General features: G+C 30.9%; 1 protein-coding gene across 1 annotated transcript; it reads left to right on the forward strand.

The window, feature by feature from the left end:
- Nucleotides 1–6339: 6339 nt before the first annotated feature.
- On the forward strand, nucleotides 6340–9478 carry LOC107914535 (uncharacterized). The gene is made up of 8 exons (XM_016843479.2): nucleotides 6340–6640; nucleotides 7035–7649; nucleotides 7886–8032; nucleotides 8107–8223; nucleotides 8305–8517; nucleotides 8634–8849; nucleotides 8969–9193; nucleotides 9282–9478. Exons 1-8 carry the CDS (start codon nucleotides 6569–6571, stop codon nucleotides 9447–9449), a joined length of 1773 nt encoding a protein of 590 aa, XP_016698968.1. The 5' UTR covers nucleotides 6340–6568; the 3' UTR covers nucleotides 9450–9478.
- The last annotated feature ends 5319 nt before the right edge of the window (nucleotides 9479–14797 follow it).

The raw sequence follows: 14797 nt of genomic DNA on the forward strand, positions 1-14797 counted from the left end.
TACTGTTTTCTTATTTTTTTATATACAAAGAAGAGAAATATAGAAAAAGAAGAGAGAAGAGGGGCTAACGTACCGGGTGGTCGATCTTTCGCTCCTTCCATCGCGATCGAAAACGGGTGAGGAATCGGGACCTCCAGACGTTAGTCCGTCGAGCGGCACGCAGAGGAGGTTTCTAGCTTAGGGTTTACAAGTCTGCCGAGTGGCTTAGTGCCTTGTTTTTTTGGGTTTTATGCATGATATAAAAACGGCGCCGTATAATGCCACCCGCGCGCGACCCGACCCGCTCCAGGGGGGATCCGCGCGTTTCCTTTAAATGGGACATTTGTGCCATTGGCCCCTCCGCATTATTGATTTGTTTTCATTTTACACTTCCACTTGTTTATTTATTTTTAATTTGGCCCCATAATTTTGTCTGGCTTTGAATTGAGTCCTTGATCCACTGATACTCTGAAAGACGGACACGTGTTCGAATTTGGGTTTTATTACCCATTCGGTCCCCTCTTGTTCCGCGCGTTTTCAGTTTAATCCTTTGTTCACTTTTTTAATTTCATCCGTTTAATTTCGTCCTAGTTTTAATTTAGCCCCCTAATTTGCCTTATTTTAATCCTTTAACTTGTTATTTATTATTTCATTTAAATTTGTATATCTATTATTATTATTTAAACGGTTTACATTTTATTTGTATTATTCATGTTGGACTGTTTTATGTATATGATTTAGTTTAGATTTTTTTTACATATCATTTCTTTTAAACTTTTTTGTGTAATGTCTATTTTAAATTGCTTAAAATTGTTTATTTCAAACTATTTTTATATTTTATTTATGTTAAATTTTTACATTGCTAATTTTGAACCTTTTATATTTTTTTTTGATCTTTTATTTATTTTAAATTGTTGTTATGTTATTTCATTCCATTAGTTTTTATTGTATTTTTAGTTAGTTTTAAAGTAATGTATATTGTGCAATTATTGCCATCATGGGTGTTGAATTGTTATTCGTATTTTCATATTGTTGTCATCCTTTAACGTAACCATTTATTCATACATCAAATTGAACATTACATCAATTTTTACCTAAATTCGTAAAAAAGAAAATTTTGGAAATAAAGGCAATACTCGAAATTTGGAATCCTCGAGAGAATTGAGCCTAACATATTGGGTTTTAATTTTTCTCGTTGAATCTAAATAATCAAATTTTCTTTAATCAAAACACATAAATAAAAGCTCATTCTCGGGAATTCGATACGTTGTGTCCTAATGTGTTGGATATGACATGTTATTTTCTCGAGACGAGGATTCTTCTAAAAATAAAGGCAATATGCGATATTTAGGAATTTTGGGAAATTGAACCCTAATTTACTGGGTTTCGATTTTCTCATTTGACCCAAATAATCAAATACCCTTCTCAAAATGCATAAGTTTTAAAGGTCAAGAGATAAACTTAATTTTGAGGATTTAAAATGTCGCACTCTAACTTACTGAATGTAACCATTTATTTCTTCAAAATAAGTGATCCTTACCATCCAATTCATTTTACTCAAATTTTCTTTTCAAAGGATCGTATTTTAAAATCTTTTCAAAATTTTGACATTAAGACATTAAACAATCAATTCGGTACCAATTTTGGGCGTCATGAGGGTGCTAACCCTTCCTCGTGCGTAACCGACTCCCGAACCTGTTTTCTCAAAATTCGCAGACCTAAAATTATTTTCATGGTGATCCGATCACACCACAATAAAAGATCAGTGACGACTCCCATTTTCATTTTTAATAAGTCGATAACAAAAATTTTGATTTTTCAAAAATGGTTTCGACAAACATGTTACCACAAATACCGAGTTTCTTTTCCCAATTAAACTCTGCTATCTGTTTCCAATTAAACTCTAATCAGTCTAGGAATATCTTAGTCATATTAAGACTTTAATATTAGCCTATTTAAAGGGTCGTTGTACCCCTATTTAAAGAGTTGACAAATATCTCTTATGTGAGATTTGATGAAGAGTTTTTGGGGAGAGTTTTTTAGAGAGCCTTGTATTCGGGTTTTGGGTTTTGCTCATTTAGGTTATTTTCTCTATCTTGTACTCTTTGTTTATTTTATCATCAAGTGAAGTCTCCTTTGCGCATGGTTTTTATCCTCTTCAGAGAAGTTTTCCACATAAAATATTTATGTTCATCCTCCTCCACTTTATTATCTCGTTGTTTATATGAGTCGATCCCTAATACTATGAGATAAATTTTTTTACCAAAATAAAAAAAAAAACGAATATAATTTAAAAGCTTAATCATAACATGAGCCTATTTTATTTATTCGATACTGTAAAGATATTATCCTATTAGAATTTGAAAAACCAGTGATGAGGATTTGTACTTAATGAGCTTTAAAGAATCACATATAACTATTATAATTTCATTTTTAACATATTTGAATCTACTCAATCCATTAACTCGTAATCTTTACAAGCCTTAAATAGAGGTAAGCGTTCGATAAAATCGAGTAAAAATTTTTCGAGTTAATCGAGTTGATGGGTTTCATTTTATCATCCTTACTTGATTTGAATTTTTTTCAAATTGAGTCGAATCAAGTAAAATTTTTCGAGTTAAATTAAAAAAATTAAATATGTCAAATTAACATCTTGTTACGATATAACTAATTCTATTTTAGAGTATATAAATTTAAAACCATATATATTTGAAAACACTTTCAAAGCAAAATAAGAGCAAAAAATAAGACACTTTAGCATGATAAACTTGAATTGTTAATTTACTTATTTAGGTCCCCAAGATTATTGTTTTAGAATTTTTTTTAAGCTTTTCTATATATTCTTTAGAATTTTTATTTTTCAATTTTTATAATTCTTTTAAAAAATATAAATTTTGAAAATTTATAAATATTTGAACTTTTAAAATTTATTTTGAATTTTTTGGAGCTTTTTTTAATTTTTTGTTGAGAGAGAGACTAATTTGCTCATTTTCAAAAGTGAGCAGGGATCAAAGGGGTATTTACACTAATTTGTTATTTAAGTTATTTGAATTGTAAAGTTTAACTCGACTCGAATTCAAAACTCAAATTACTTATTCGAGTTGACTTGAAAAATCGAATAACTTGATTCAATTAACTTAAAATTAGATTTTTTAAAAAAAAAATTCAACTTGAATCGAGTTTTACTCACCTCTAATATTGAATAATAGCTATATTAATTGAGTAGTAGTTTAATCCTAAAACAATAATGAGTAAAACAAAAAGTTGAGCAATTTTACAAATATTTCATAACTTTATTTTAGAAAAACTAATTGGTGACATTTTGTAAATTTATAAAAAAGAAGAAAGAGTTAAAACACAATAATAATAATGTAAATAAAAGACAAAAGTATGTACAAGTGAAGTGTTGTGGAACTTGTATTCCGGCAGACGAGGGTGTGAGAAAGGGAAGGGAATGGTCTGGTGAGGGTGAGGGACACGTTAGTGTTGTCGGGAGTTAGAATTTAGGTTATGGCGTTGATTTTGGGTGGAGCGTGACGTAAGACATGGTAGTTGGCTTTTGTAGAAAATTCTTTTCAGCTTTCAACTACTTTTCTTCATATCCTCTTAGTGACTTATGCAGTTAGGTCTGGTTAAACTAACCTTGTTACGTTACGGACATGAACCAAACCTTATTCAACAAATTGTAATAAAATTCTATAAGCACTACACAATACATGTGCTTGGCTCAAACTTGGAAGCCCCCAACACACTTTTCTTTTTCTGTTTATAGGGAAATGATTTTGTGTTTGGTTTTGTATTTTTAATTTTGAATGCTATGAAATTCATTTCCCTAAGTTAACTTAACGAAATTCATTTACCAAAGTTATTAAAATGTAAAAAAGTATTTACATATTTTTCATTTTAATTTAATTTAGAGATTAATTGTTTTATTGTTCTTAAGTAGTTATTATTTTAATGTTGAATAATGTATTTAAAAAATTAGATCGCATTTCACAGGTTTGCTTTTCTTATGATCCATTTTGTTGGTTTTTTCATTGAGATAGTTGCGAAATTTTGTTCTGTTTGATTTCACTTGAGAAAAATATGATTCTTGCTTTTAAAATTTTAAAATGATACATATTCACTTAAGATTCAATTTAACAATTATACTTTTTATAGAAATTTAAAATTAAATAAATAAAATTATAGATTTTAATAATTTCTTGCTAAATTTTATTAAAATAGATTTAGTGGTTTAACTAATAGAGGTACTAACTTGGAAAAAATATTTAGATACCAAAATGATAAAATAAAAGCATAGTTTAGGTACTAATTTGTGGTTAAGTCTCTCTTTTTTTTTATTAAATAGATTTAAGTGACCAATAGATGTACCAACTTAGGAAAAAAAATATTTAGGCACCATTTATGATAAAAAAAATTAAGTACTAAAATAGGAAACAAAACTTAAGAAAAATGATATAGTTTAAGTACCAGTATGTTAAACCTAAATAAATTATATAAAATAAATTATGAAAGCGCACAACGACGAACCTAAGCCGGAGAAAATTCTAATAAAGATAAAAACAAAACTTAAGAACACAAATTTTACATGATTTCGAAATTTATTTTGTTATAACCAACACTTTTTGAGTAACTTCTATGCTTCCAATATTTGAATATCCCGGGCCACCTCAAAACAACAACATCGTCACACCATTAAAAACAATTAGATTATAATTATTATAATGTGCTAGACAAGAATCTAGTAAGTTAGACACGAAAAATATAAAAGAGTAAAATCACTATTAATTAATTTGAGCTAGGTTGGTTAGTCATATATCGTTTAAAGTTTTAAAATTGATCTAAAAAAATAAGGTTCAATCTCGTTATTAAAATTTGAGTTCAGGAGTACAATTACGTATAGGGAAGGCTAGAGTGCCCCTACAACACCTATTTAAAGATAATCCTACAAAATTTAGAGGTTTCTATTTTTGACTCCAACCTAATCTTAAAGATCTAATTAAACTTAAAAATCTAAAGCTTATTTCTAACTTAAAATTTAAGCGTAATGTAACAATTAAAAAATTAGTAGTGTCAGAAAATGCGATTTTGGAATCACATTTTCAATGTTTGAGTCCGTAAATATTATTATTTAATATTTACAAGGTTAGTATAAAGGTTAATTAAAGCTTGACCCTTAATTTTGTCGTTCGGTTAGTTAATTAAGGTACAATGATTAAATTGTAAAAATAGTAAAAGTTAATCGCTTTGAGAGACCAACTGAGCAGTTGGACCAATTTGATTATGACAAACGGTTATGGAGGGTAGCTGTAAGTCATCCACCTTGTTAAATATGTTTAAAGTTTAATTAGGTTAATAATAATTAGTTATAAACTATTATAAGTATATAAGACAAAAGAATTAAAAGAAAATAAAAACAAGTGCATTCATCTTCTTCTTTCATGAAGCTAAAGGATTCAAGCTTTTTAACTTTCGTCCTTGGATTTTCTTGTAATTTTTATATTTTTGAGATCGTATGAACTTGACTTAATTAACTCATATTCAAATTTGTAAGACTGTTAAAGCTTATAAATGTTTCCACTAATGAGTTCTTGATGAAATTGGTGCTAAATGGTTAGATTTTAGGTTTAGATATGAGAAAAAAAAACTAGTTTATAAAGTGAAATATGTTAGTTTTAAACATAGGGTCTAAAGTGTAAATATTTCAAAATTGGTATAAATTTTCTGTTATTATAGACAGTAAAGGGTCTTAAAAGGATTTAATTGAGATCAGTTTCGAAACCACTGCTCAAATTTGAAAGATATTGGGATTTCAATTTTAGGAACTAAATTGAATAAAAAAATAAAAAATTTAAAATTCAAAAAATTTATAAAATTCATAATATTTTTTTTATAAAACTATATAAACTCAAAAAACATTTAAAATATATAAAAATGCTAAATTATATATATTTAAAAAATTCAAGATAAATAAAAGACTTTAAACAAGTAAATTATCATATTAATTATATTGTTTTTTCTCTTATTTTATTTTAAAAGAGTTTTAAAATATATATGGTATTTATGTTTGTTAACTTAAAATTTAGTCATATTTTTAACAAGATTTTAATATGGCGAATGTAAATTTTTTAATTTAACTCGAATAAATTTATTCGACTAGATTCAAATTTTATTTCATTCAATTTAATTAAAATATACAAATTAAATTAAAATAATAAAATAAAATTCATTAACTCCAAAATTTTTTATTCGAATTGAATGCCATCTCAAGGTTGAGTAAAAAGAAATGGAAGTGAATAAAATTAAGACGACAGCATGGAGTAAATTTGAAAGGGTGCGTGCCATGACGCGCCCCCAAATTTTTGTTTCGCGCCAAATATCTCAACCAAGCTTCTCTGGCAAGCTTCACAGTGGATATTATTATCTCTAGGGTTTTCAAAATCAATGTCATCTTTATTAATTTTGTTATATTTTTCTTCTTTATGTGAATGTCATACAAAGGGTGTTCTTATTTCTTCTTTCTGGTTTCTCTTAAATTGATTGAACCCCGTCGCGCTTCAACTGAGAAGGAAGAAAAAGGTCTACGATGAGGAGATCCACGAGGAGATCTTCAATCGGGATTGGATTAGGAGCTGAAGAACGCTTCAATTCAAAGCCGGTACTTTCATTTCCATAAAAAGCTAATGTTACTATTATTATATATTAGAAGTTTTCTGCTAGGAAATCCTTATCAAAGACATTCCTTATAATGGGTTGAGATTCTTAATTTTGAAAAAGAGGAATTCTTTGTTAAGTATTGTTTGACTTTAAGGTAGAGGAACTTTGCAAAGCTTAGCTGCTTTGTGTCTTACGTATGTGTGTGTTTATATAATATCTTTGCAGTGTTTAACTTATTATTAGGACAATTACGAAAAGCTTGTACAGAAATTGAAATAACGGCACTAATTAAATGGAGCTTTTATGCTTGACTTTCCTTAGCTTTAGTTTCTTTTTCCCCTTTTTTGATATCGAAAGATGCATGGTTGAGGGTTTGCATATTTATATATATACAGACCGGAAGTTTTAGTACAAGATTTTCCTTGTCGTCATTTGTTAAACGAGTGGAGAAACTCACTGATGATCAACGAACTGCGATAAAGAAAGTTGGTTTCGGTAATTTGCTTTTGATACCTAACCAGATGCTGAGCAAGAGTCTGCTAGTAGAGTTGATGGACAGATGGAATTCTGAGGAATGTGGTTTTATGCTGCTTCCTGGTATTGTCAAAATTACACTGATGGATGTAGCTTTAATTTTGGGGATTCGCGTGATTGGTGTCCCTATACTGCTTAGGGAGGATGAAGCCTTTTCTGAGCTGGAAACTGATTATGGAGCTGCTTTATGGAAGAGAAAGATCACAGTTGCGTCACTTGAAAGTAGACTTGATTTGCTTGGACAAGTAGTTAATGAAGACTTTGTTAGGACATTCATACTCTTTACATTTGGCACTATTCTTTTTCCCAATGCAAATGGAAAAGTGGATTCCCGTTATCTTTCCTTCCTTAAAAGTTTGGATGATATCAGTCGCTTTGCGTGGGGTGCAGCTGTTCTAGAGGACATATTTATGTGGTTGAACAAAAGAAAAGAGTCAAATGTGCAGTATGTTGGAGGTTGTCTTATACTTCTTCAAGTAAGTTGAGATTACTTAAGATGCTAATGAGTTGTAAAAATCCATAGTTTTTGTCTAAATTCTTTATTGTTAAAGAATTCTGTCAATTCAAACACTCTTTTCCCTCCTTCTGTTCTGTGATTTAAATGAAAAACAGTAAAGGGTATGGGGACTAGTTCTAGATATTAGAACATGAAGGGTTTCTGCTTATGTAAGCATAGTTGATTTACACCATCTCTGTTACATTTTTGTGAAAGGTATGGTGTTATGAGCACATTGACTTAGCCCGACCAGAGTTGATGGAATGCCAGTCAATGTTTCCTCGTGCATGCCGATGGGAAAGTAGTAAGTCCCATCAGAGACAATGGTTTGCTGCAAAATTCCGGGAAATGCAGGATTGTCAGGTGCAAAACTTAACCATTTATGTATTTTACCTGTTTTCTAGCATTTTTATGCTAATTTTAAATATTTATAACAGATAACGTGGCATCTTCAACCAACTTCTGAGGAGTTACAATTTGATGTTATCAACGAGTTATTGGAGGTTGAGAGTTCCAGTATAGACAACTCCTCAGATGACGGTTCAACTATTGGTGTGAGTTCCTTGCTTAGTCGTTCTTTTTCTGAAATCCTCAAACAATTATCAAGCTCTAATATCCTTTTCTTATTGTTAAAGGTTACTGGACTTGAAGTAGAATCACTCGAGCATAATTCCTGTAAAGTACAAGGGGGAAAAGTGATCAATTTGAAGCGGTCAACAGTGCCACAAAGTATACCAGAAGTGCAAACAATGGGGTTTCCTTCAACTTCAGATGCTTCGGTAGCACACGAGGACTGCATGGAGATACCATCAGAGTGCCAGAACTTGCAGCAATTGACTTCTAGCCAGGTGAGTTTTACCTCTTTCCCCAAATAGTGTAGTTCATTTATTGTTATGAGTTTCTTGCTTAGTGGTGCTTAAACGCTTAAACAGTTAGTTGATAGTGCAGTTCTTTACTGTTAAAGGTTGTTGGTCTTCTTCAACTAGAATCCGATGCGATTAATACCAGTAAAGTACAAGTACAAAAGGAACAAGAGCAGTCAACAGCATCTCAACATGTACGGGAAGTGGAAACAGAGACCATGGACTTCCAATCAACAACACGTGCTTCCGAGTTACATGATGAGTTTGTGGAACTATCATCGAGGTACCAGAACTCAGAGAAACTGACTAATTTTAATGTGAGTGGGTTATCATCTTCTCTCGCACTATATTTATGTCTCAGTGTGATGGACTGATTGGTTCGAGTTCCTTGCTTAATTGTGTACTTGAACACTTACTAGAAGCTATTATGTTAAAGGTTGTTGGACTTCATATAGAATCAGTGGAGAGTAGTACCAGTAAAGTAGAAGTACTAAATGGACAAGAGGTTAATTTGAATCAGTCAACAACATGGCAACATTTAACAGAAGTGCAAAGAGAGGCCACGGCTTTTCCATCGATGCCATGTGTTTCCAAATTACACATGGAGTGTGGAGAGCTATCATCACAGTCCCATAAGGCAGATAAATTTATGAGTGGTAAAGTAAGTTTTCCTCCTATCTCTAAATTATTTATTTATTTGTTCCGTAGTTGGTTTAAATGAACATGGATATATGATGTTTGTTCTTCAGGAAGATGAATTGATGAAGAGAAACCAGATACTGGAAGTTGAAAATAAAGAATTGAGGAAAGAGGTAGAGGCTTTAAAATTGGAAATCAAACAATTGAAAATGCATATCTGTTGCACAAATGATCTGGTGACCCGTTTAGAGGGACTTGTAATGGATGACATATACTAATCATTATTATATAGGAATTACTTATCAAATGCCTTTTCTTTTCATTTGCAAATTTTAATATTGGTGACTCTGCTGCATATCTGAAAATCCGTTTGTTTTGATACAAAAGTGATATTAGGGAAGAGTTTACGGGTATTGTATGAACCAACGGAGCTAAGTTCAGGGTTAAAAAAATCAGATGATCAATTCTCAGCCTTGTTGACTCAAAATGTTGAAGGAACCATTTAATCTGTCCTTGATATAGGTGGTGTTGGGTTGCCAACTTTGACATTGAATTGCATGTAATAAAACTCGTGTACCTAAGAATTTGGAATTACGAGTCTTTTCCATAGATAAAGGTCAGACTCGACGACCTTTTATTACTTGATCTCATTTGCTATGCTATGATTGTCTCAACTGTATTCATGCCTTACGGTATACTTAAGATTCATACTTGACTTGAGGGTTGAGATTTAATTAAATGTTTAATTTAAGTTATTAGAAATTAAATCTCAACGTTATGACAAATATTTCAAAAAATATAATTATAAAATTATAAAATTAGACTTTCTTCATTTATTTTCAAGATTTTAAAATATAACTATATTAAAATAAAATATTTATAGCTATTTAAATTAATTAAGTATTTTAATAAATCTTTAGTTTTATTTTTTAGGGATAATGTAATTTTTTGTCATTGAACTTAACAATTAGGTTTATTTTGGTACTTATACGTTTTTTTCCCTCTTTTGGTGTTTAAATTTGATAATTATATTTATTTTGGTTCCTAAACTTAAAAAATATAAAAGTTTGATTACGTGACACTTTGAGAATGTACTACACCATCACTTGAAAATTTAAAAATTTATATAAATTTCCAGGTAATAATGTGGTATAATCTCAAAGTGTTACATTTAGTATTTTAATAGTCAGACCAATAATTGAACAAGTTAGTTCATCGGTTCTCAATTCAATCAGTTTGACCGTTAGACCAATAATAATTAAATAAATATTTAAAAATTCATAAAATCCAAAAAATATTAAATTGGTTCAATCTATTTAACTGTTGAATTTTGTCTCGGTTTTCAATTTTTACCAATTTCAAGTTGTTTTCGAGTCAACCGGTCTGTCCGATTTGGTATTGTTCTAGTAATACTGGTCATATAATCAAATCTTGATAGAATCTAAGTTCAAAGACCAAAATGGAAAAAATACAAATACCAAAACGAATGATTGTGAGGAAAAAAAATATATGTTATCCCTATTTGTTGGGGATCGGCGTGTATAAACAACGAACAAGAATGAAAAAGAGAAAAAGAAAATTACGCACACAAATTTTTACGTGGAAAACTCTTTTGAAGAGGACAAAAACCATGGGCAAAGGAGTCTTCGACTTTTCACTAAATGAGTAAACAAACGAGACTACAATATGGAGAAAATAAGTCTAAATGTACTCAACGTACAAACCAAAACCCCGAATACAAAGTCTTAACTTAGGAACAAAATTCTTTCCATAGTTACCATGAAACTCTCACAAAAACTCATATGCGATTACATCTTGTTGCTCTTAAAGAAAAGCCCTTACTGATTGGCATATCTAAATCATGGTTACAAAAGCCCTTTAAATAGGCTTAAAACTAAGGGTTAAAACGACTAAAATAGCCTTGAAGTAATTAGAGTCCAATTGGGAGAAGAAGTCCTATTGAGCTGTAAAAACATGACTACATAACATCAGGAATCGTCGTGACATTGTGATGTGCTGGCTTTCCTCGTTATGATGTCGTCGCCATGTTCATTGCCAAAAATCGTCGCGTCGTCTTGACAACGGGGACCTCCTCGTCCCGATGTCGAGCCTATTTTGGCCTTTTTCGATTGCTCGTCGATTCTCATCCAAAATACCTATAACGTGTCCGATAAATGTGAAGCACACCCTACAATATTCTTCTAAATAAAAGTTTTACCATAAGACTGGATAGGGTAAGGAAAAAAAAGTGCAAATAGGTTTTTGGAGAAACCGACCTTCTTGTTCATTTCTAGACCTGATTTAATTGGTGTGTGCAATTGATTGACTAGTAAAATGATTGATACATGAAAGATTAAAAAGTGAAGATTGATTTTCAAGAAGCCGATTTCTTGAGTATTTTACTAAAATAGGCCCATTTCCAACATTATTTATGGAAATGGGCCACTTAAAACATTATTTACCGGAATGGGTCAAAAAACACAAAACGTTTCCACGTAGGCGCGTTTTAAGGAGAAATTGCAGAAAAAGCTCTCTCGAGGGAGCTTTTTTGCCCGTGTTTTTTCTAGGATTTTTGAGATATTTGTATGTTAGGGTTTAGGGTTTTTGGAATAATAAATTAGAGTTTAGGGTTTTTGAAAAAATAAACAATAAATCTTAAATCTTAAACCCTAATTTATTTTTTTAAACCCATAAACCCTAATTTATTTTTCCAAAAACCCTAAACACTAACATACAAATATCCCAAAAAACCCTAGAAAAAACACGGGCAAAAAAGCTCCCTCTCGTCAGCGCTTTTGCCATGTCAGGAAAAGCGCTTCCATGTTAGCGCGTTTTTGCTGACATGGCAAGATTGCTTATTCGAGGGAGCTTTTTTATGCAATTTCTCCTTAAAACGCGCATACGTGGAAGCGTTTTGTACTTTTTGGCCCATTTCGGTAAATAATGTTTTAATTGGCCCATTTCAGTAAATAATGTTGGAAAATGAGCCTTTTTTTAGTAAAATACTCCGATTTCTCTCCTTCAACAAAAATTATGCAATTTCGATAATTAACTTAAAAATTATATTATATTATGATTGCACGTTTTACATTGAATTAATTAATTATTTGTGTAAAATTATAGAGTAAAAGTTTGAATGTTAAAATGTACTTTAAGTATACACTTGGTACATTTGAAATTTAATCCTTACTTTTATTTTCAAAAATTTAATCCCACAACTTTTTAAATTTAAAAAGTCCAATTTTTATTTCTATTAAAATTCTAATTACATTTTGAAATTAAAAAAAATATATTCACTTGATAATAATGTAACAATAAAAATAATGTTGAAAATATTGATTAAGATTTTTTCTTAAAAACACTCATCAGGATAAAATAACTTTTTTGTTGTAGTGTTTTTAAGAAAAAATGGCATCCACATTTGATTGAAATAATTAACAATATTAACCATGTAGATTAACAAATGTCATTATTCAAGTTTCAACATAGGAGCCAAAATTCAAAATTGACTATTATCTTATAATGTAAAAGAAAATGCAAATTCAAATGAAATGAAAAGCCACTCGTCAATTTCTAAGACTCTTAAGACATTCAAATTATATATAACCACGTAATATTTTAAGAAAAAAAGTTAACAATATTAACTATCTGGACTCATTAATAAAATCATAAAAATATAGAGATCAAAATACGTTAAAAATTGAAGTTTAGATATTAAATCACAAACTTAGTTATAACAGAAATTTAATAACTAATCTATAATGTAAAAGAAAAAAAGGGAGAACCGTAAAATGTCATGTATGAATAGAAGAAAGGTAAATGTAGTAGTAAATAATTTATTTCTTGTTATATTAGGAAAAATACCAACAAGGTGTTTGAACTTGAGATTTTTGACGAAGACGAAAATTTCATCCCATCTATGATATATGATTGCACATAGTCTAGTTGAGGCTGCCTTCGATGAATAGTTTGGTTTTCATTCATTTATATGTTTGAAGAACATGAACAACAGCATTGATCATCTGAATTAAATTTCACAAAATGAGTTTTAACGGAGTTGGCTTCCTTGTATTTCAAATAATCTCACATATTTTAGACATCTATTAAATGATGGTTATATAGTGTTTGATTTACTATAGGCCAACAAGAGTCAAAATAAGAAGAGGGGGTATGTGAGGCTTGAGCTTGATAGCTTAATTTAGTGCACACAAGTTGATATCTTTCTTCCCTGTGATTCAATGTTTGGGATGTTGAGAAATTGTGCCCTAACGTATTGGACTGCGGTTTCGTCATAAATCTTAAACAATTGAATATTCTTTTAAATTTTATCACACAAATCTTTTGGACAAACTCATTTTGAAAAAATAAAATATCGTGCCCTAACGTATTGGGTGTGATGTTTTCTGTTTCAAAATGAGCGCGTCTTAATAAATAATTTAATTTAATTAAGGATTGTATTTTTTAACTCTCGACATTAAGACATTAATTAATCAACTTGGTACCAATTTTTGGGCGTTACGGGGGTGCTAATCCTTCCTCGTACGTAACTGACTCCCGAACCCGTTTTTTTAAAACTCATAGACCAAAGTCGTTTTTAGGTGGTCCAATCACACCTTAATAAAAGATTGGTGGCGACTCCAATTTTCATCGACAACTTTCGACAGCTTGGCAACTCCACTGGGGACTTTTTTTTTAAAAATAAGAGAGTCGAGCCACAAAGTTGATTAATTCTTGTCTTATGGTCGAAAATTTATTTTTTTAAAAAAATTCATGGTATCTTGTTGCATTCATTATTTCTTGCTTAATGGATTTAAGTATTGTTCGCATTACACATTACATTAGTTGAATAATTTTACCCTTTTAAGTGGGAGCGAGAAACTAGTCCTTCGTGAGGTTTTCACCTCCGTGCAGGGTAGTGGACCGCTTTCGGGATACATCCGTACCTATGTCTTCGTGAGATTTTCATCTCCGTGCAGCCATAGGGAAATGTATTCCCCTGAATCGAACTTGATCTATATGAGCATATAATGGGTGAGGATTAAGGAATCTGCTGGTTCAGGTACCTTTACCTTAGAAGCCAAACCACATATAGTGAACTTTAGGAACTTGCCCTAGGTAGAACTATGCCAAACCCTAGTAGATACCCGAATAGGTGTTCTATTATTTGTTGATTGTATTGGATTCTATGTTTATACATGATACTGACTTTTTGTGTTTTACTTTGATTGCATGGCATTCCAACTACAAGGCATTTCATTCCGAAAGGCGCCGATTCATATTTGGTTGCTAGATAGAAAGCTTATTATGGAAAAAGGGTTTCTTGATAAAGTGGAAGAAATACGTCTGCCCGAATATATTCCAAGAAACACAACAAAAGAAGGGTGATGAAGAAGTATACGACTTTACTTCATGGCCCGAGAATTCAAGTTGATTATTCAAGAGCTGCCGACATTTAAAGAAACAGATGAGCATTACGAAGATGGGCAGATAATGGATCACGCGAAAAGGAGTTAGTAGTGGCGTCCATCGGAAACTCGCGTGATTTGTCTTAAACATCCAGATGAAGGAAAGATGGACATTGTTTCTTAGAGTATGAGGGCGAGGCCGTACATGCATCCGTTTTATG

The sequence above is a fragment of the Gossypium hirsutum genome, chromosome D10, assembly GCF_007990345.1.
Source record: "Gossypium hirsutum isolate 1008001.06 chromosome D10, Gossypium_hirsutum_v2.1, whole genome shotgun sequence".
NCBI lineage: Eukaryota > Viridiplantae > Streptophyta > Magnoliopsida > Malvales > Malvaceae > Gossypium > Gossypium hirsutum.

What these genes read in the sequence shown, in the direction of transcription:
- LOC107914535 (XM_016843479.2), top strand. Translation starts at nt 6,569, where the DNA reads ATGAGGAGATCCACGAGGAGATCTTCAATCGGGATTGGATTAGGAGCT. An exon ending in AGCAATTGACTTCTAGCCAG is followed by an intron (nt 8,518 to 8,633) that starts GTGAGTTTTACC and finishes TTACTGTTAAAG; the next exon opens with GTTGTTGGTCTTCTTCAACT. An exon ending in AGAAACTGACTAATTTTAAT is followed by an intron (nt 8,850 to 8,968) that starts GTGAGTGGGTTA and finishes ATTATGTTAAAG; the next exon opens with GTTGTTGGACTTCATATAGA.